This window comes from Diaphorina citri, unplaced genomic scaffold, assembly GCF_000475195.1.
Source record: "Diaphorina citri unplaced genomic scaffold, Diaci psyllid genome assembly version 1.1 scaffold11216, whole genome shotgun sequence".
NCBI lineage: Eukaryota > Metazoa > Arthropoda > Insecta > Hemiptera > Psyllidae > Diaphorina > Diaphorina citri.
The window spans coordinates 18,263-22,930 of record NW_007388588.1 but is presented as its reverse complement, the minus strand read 5'-3'; the positions used below and the strand labels follow the sequence as shown (position 1 = coordinate 22,930).

General features: G+C 39.4%; 2 protein-coding genes across 2 annotated transcripts in view; both read left to right on the top strand.

The window, feature by feature from the left end:
• Positions 1-399: 399 nt before the first annotated feature.
• Positions 400-4,668, top strand: part of LOC113472974 (protein krueppel-like) — a 10,766-nt gene continuing 6,497 nt past the window's right edge. Inside the window, exon 1 of the mRNA XM_026832747.1 lies at positions 400-995. Coding sequence (XP_026688548.1) covers positions 820-995 — 176 coding nt within the window. The 5' untranslated portion in view covers positions 400-819. The remainder of the gene's footprint in view (positions 996-4,668) is intronic.
• Positions 1,476-3,315, top strand: LOC108254109 (zinc finger protein Xfin-like). The gene is made up of 2 exons (XM_026832746.1): positions 1,476-1,725; positions 2,586-3,315. Exons 1-2 carry the CDS (start codon positions 1,656-1,658, stop codon positions 2,888-2,890), a joined length of 375 nt encoding a protein of 124 aa, XP_026688547.1. The 5' UTR covers positions 1,476-1,655; the 3' UTR covers positions 2,891-3,315.

Here is a 4,668-nt window from a genome sequence, read left to right as displayed (position 1 = left end):
CATCTCTTCCAGTAAGCAATAATCCTCAGCCTAAGCCCAAGGCCATCATATGTTTTCACTGCAAACAGACCCTCCCGTCGGACGAAGACAGTCTGAGTAAACATTGCGAGGAATGTTCTTCCATGGCAAGACCAAATCCACTGACATACAAGTTCGTATGTTTCGGATGTAACTATTACACGTATTGCAGACACATCATCAGGAACCACTATCGAAAACATACTGGCAGGAAACCCTTTAAATGTGTGGTTTGCAAACAGTTCTTTGCGACCTATAGTGGCGCTTATCAGCACTTGAGGAGAACACATGGGCAGGAATCGTGTTCATCCCTGAAAGCTTTGCGTAAACTTCGAGGCCCTAAACCCAAAACTGACAGTACTAGATCTCTTAGGAAAAAGAAATAACGTGGCATACTTTTTTTTTTTACTTCAGTCTCTTTGCCCGTCTTCCTGCTCAATATTGTGTGCACGACGTATATGTATAAGTTATAGGTAGTACTTTATTCTGTCGTAAAATTTAATAAATTATTTAATTGCCATTTTATTTTCACATTACACCTAACCATGGTAATTCCATTTAGATATTAGATTTTTATTTATATCGTTTAGAATTTAGATATTAGATTATGTCCTGAAATTAAGCAGAAGGGTTTTACCCATTTTTCCTTTAAGGCGCTTTAACACTACGGACAGTAGGTCGTTCGCGCCATTCTCCTTGAAAATCGATTCTAATTCCTATGTATTCACTGCAACTAGGTCATTCCGTCCAACGAAGAAAGTCTAATCAAACATTCTCGAACATTGCCGATCTTGCACGAGCATGGCTCGACCCGATCGGCTACTCTTCAAGTACGTGTGCTTTGCTTGCACGTATCACTCGTACAACGTGGGCAACTTTAAGACGCATGTACGGACACACACGGGCGATAAACCATTTGAATGTTACGCGTGCGGCTACAAGTCGGCCAGTCCAGCGGGGATGTCCTACCATAGGAGGAAAACCGGACATTGATCCGGGGCGAAATTTATTCTTAAGTGACAATATTCAAGCGTGCTAATCTGTGATTTTGTTGAAGCAGACGAGAAAAACTGTTTTTTTTTTTTTTGTCAAATATGATAGTTGAATGCTTATTTGTAAATTAGTTAGTAAAGGGAAAACGTTTATAAATATAAATTAAAAAAATGAAGCCCTATTTCTGAAAGACACATGGGAGAGAATCCGTATAAACGTTTGAAGTGGTTTTTCCCCCAGTTCACTTCAACTTTTTACTTCTTTGATCATATAAATACTTACCCATTTTCATTTTACGCAATGTAGAATATTATAATTATAAGATGTGCAATAGATGTTATAATATTTTATTTAATTTTTTTTACGAATATAAATCTTTCTTTCTTTACTTTTCTTTTCGAACAACCCTTCAATATTCCGAAGAAAAAAATTTATGTCCAAGGATATATGAAAATTTATCTAAAAACAAAGCTGATCAGTTTTCCAATACTTACGTCTTTTACCTCTTATAAACTAATGCTCTACTGCAAACAACGTCACTAATATCATATTTTAATTTCAGACGATCTTTTAATTTACACAATTACTGCAGACGATGGTACATTACTTCGAGAGTTAGGTGCCGCTGCGAGCAATGTAGAATCATGCACTATTGCAGACGAGGGTGTGTTACTTTCAGAGTTATGCACCGCTGCAAACAACGCATCTCTTCCAGTAAGCAATAATCCTCAGCCTAAGCCCAAGGCCATCATATGTTTTCACTGCAAACAGACCCTCCCGTCGGACGAAGACAGTCTGAGTAAACATTGCGAGGAATGTTCTTCCATGGCAAGACCAAATCCACTGACATACAAGTTCGTATGTTTCGGATGTAACTATTACACGTATTGCAGACACATCATCAGGAACCACTATCGAAAACATACTGGCAGGAAACCCTTTAAATGTGTGGTTTGCAAACAGTTCTTCGCGACCTATAGTGGCGCTTATCAGCACTTGAGGAGAACACATGGGCAGGAATCGTGTTCATCCCTGAAAGCTCTGCGTAAACTGCGAGGCCCTAAACCCAAACCTGACAGTACTAGATCCCTTAGGAAAAAGAAATAACGTGGCATACTTTTTTTTTTTACTTCAGTCTCTTTGCCCGTCTTCCTGCTCAATATTTTGTGCACGATGTATATGTATAAGTAATTTTGTAATTTGTAATAATGGCTTTTTATTTTTAACATTGTAGCAAACATCAAAATGCCCTCAGAAATGTAGATGGATTAGGCCAGCTGAAGCAAACACTTAAATTATGTATTAAAAATAACTAAAACCTGTATGATTAATTTAATCTTAAGAAATGTCTACTATTAGCACGTTGTCTTTAAGATACGTATAATGTATATTATAGATTTAAGATCCACTCTCTTAGAAGTTACCAACGTAACTTGGGAGAGCGTTATGTATTGTAATCATTTATTAAAAATAAACTAAAATTTTTGAAACTTGAAACACTACGGACAGTAGGTCGTTCGCGCCATTCTCTTTGAAAATCGATTCTAATTGTTCATTTTGCTCCCTTTGCACAGATGCATGCCTATGTATTCACTGCAACCAGGTCATTCCGTCCAACGAAGAAAGTCTAATCAAACATTGTGAGTCCTGCTCGCTCATGGCAAGACCGAACCCATTCCGGCACAAGTTCGTCTGTTTTGGGTGTGACCATTACTCGTACAGCAAGACGACGATGAGAAACCATTTCCGTCAGCACACGGGCGAGAAACCTTTTAAATGTTCGCTCTGCGGACAGTTTTTCACCAGCTCTGCCGCGCTTTCTATGCATACGAAAAGGACGCACAGGACGGTGGTTTCTCAAGTGAAACGGTTTGTGTAGTGACGACTAGGACCACCAGACCAGCCACAGTTAATATAAAAAAAACTAGTCACAGTTCATATAAGTACATCTCAGTATTCTCAGTTCTTAAACAGTCACCGTCAGGGAAAGGCCCGTTCCCCCTTGTCGTTCGGAAAAAAATCGTGTCGTGTGTAGGGGGAACACTCTCATTTAAATTACATTGCCTACAAGGACATTTTGTGTCGTTCGTGAAAAAATCGTGTTGTGCATGTGTAATGGGAACACTCCCATTTAAATGACATTGCCTACAAGGACATAAAAAAAATCTGATGAAACTCACGACAAGTGGGGACGGACCTGAAGACGACACAGTGGCATTTCTTCAGTGGATGCGAAATTCAGTTCTAACTCTATTATGAATCTCCCTTTTTCGCCAACAAATAAAATGAAAAGTGTTCATTGTACCTGACTGTGTATTGTATTTAATTTTTCTAACTGATAACCATTTTTTCAGGTGCTCAGAAATGGCAACAACAGAGGAAATTTTAACAAAGGAGGTCTTATCGTCCCGAAATCGAAGAGAGAAGGAAGACAGGATAGGAGAAAGTCCAGCCGTTCCGAGAACGAACATAATCCCTTCAGGATAAAATCCGCCCCGGGCGGGAATCGAACCTTACAAGTTAGACACGCTACGAACCAAGGCTGGTAACTAGGCTGGCGTTTTTGTTAAGAGGTTTGACAGAGGGAACTGTAACTGCCAAGGTCTTATTATCGTTCCGAAATCGAAGACAATAGGAGAAAGCCAGTTGTTCTGAGAACGAACAATATCCGTTCAGGATAAAATCCGCCCCGGGCGGGAATCGAACCAGCGGCCTAGCGCTTACAAGGCAGACGCGCTACCCTCTGGCGGTTTTGACTTCAACAACTTCAAAGTCAAAGCTCTTTTCAAACCAATAACATTCAAACGCCGTATTATTTCAAGAGAACGCAACGTGCCTTGCATTATTTAACAAAAGTCCTGCCAGTTTTTCAAAGTATTTTAACCGGACATTTTACTGCCAAAAAACAGCTGTTCTCAGTTCTGTTGTCTGTTCATTTCCTAATCGTAATCGATTTTGTAAGCATGCTCAATGCCTGAATGCCTTGAAATGAAGAAAATTTGAAATTCTTTATCAATTTAATTTGTTATCCAATATCCTACTTTGTGTGTGTCTCTTCTTTTGGTGTAAAGTTGGTGTTTCTGCGGCGAGAAAAATTCTCCATGTTTCCCAAGTGTCTTGTTGTCATCTGATCAGGGGTTGGATTCAAGATAATGTCCAACACTCTCTCCTGTAGGAATACTCCCAGCATTTGGTGTTTCCCTAGTCTGTAAAGAGTATGTGTATGATAAGTGATGCTAATACGATTGCAGAACTGAAACGAGCTCTCGATGTGAATCAGTCAATGATTGACATCTCCGCGGACAGATTGGAACGGTTGAGAACACAGTGCGCCACCAGTGCGGAACTTACGCAGCATGAAATCCGTACCATTGAGGTAAGTATGTTGTACACATTCCACTACCTGGTATTTGTTCAGAAGTCATGTCAATGGAAACTTGCTACAAAAAATTAGCTTTCACAATGCTTGCAATCCACAAAATATGATCAGTGATCAGTGTTATTATAGGGTTAAATTGAACACACAAAGGGGCTTTCTTTTTCATTGTTGTGGCTTCTGACCAATTATCTACTACTTTGTTGGATAACATAGCTGATTTCTGATTATTCAATAATTACTTACCCTCTTTCAGAAACATGAGTAGTGACATACCTACC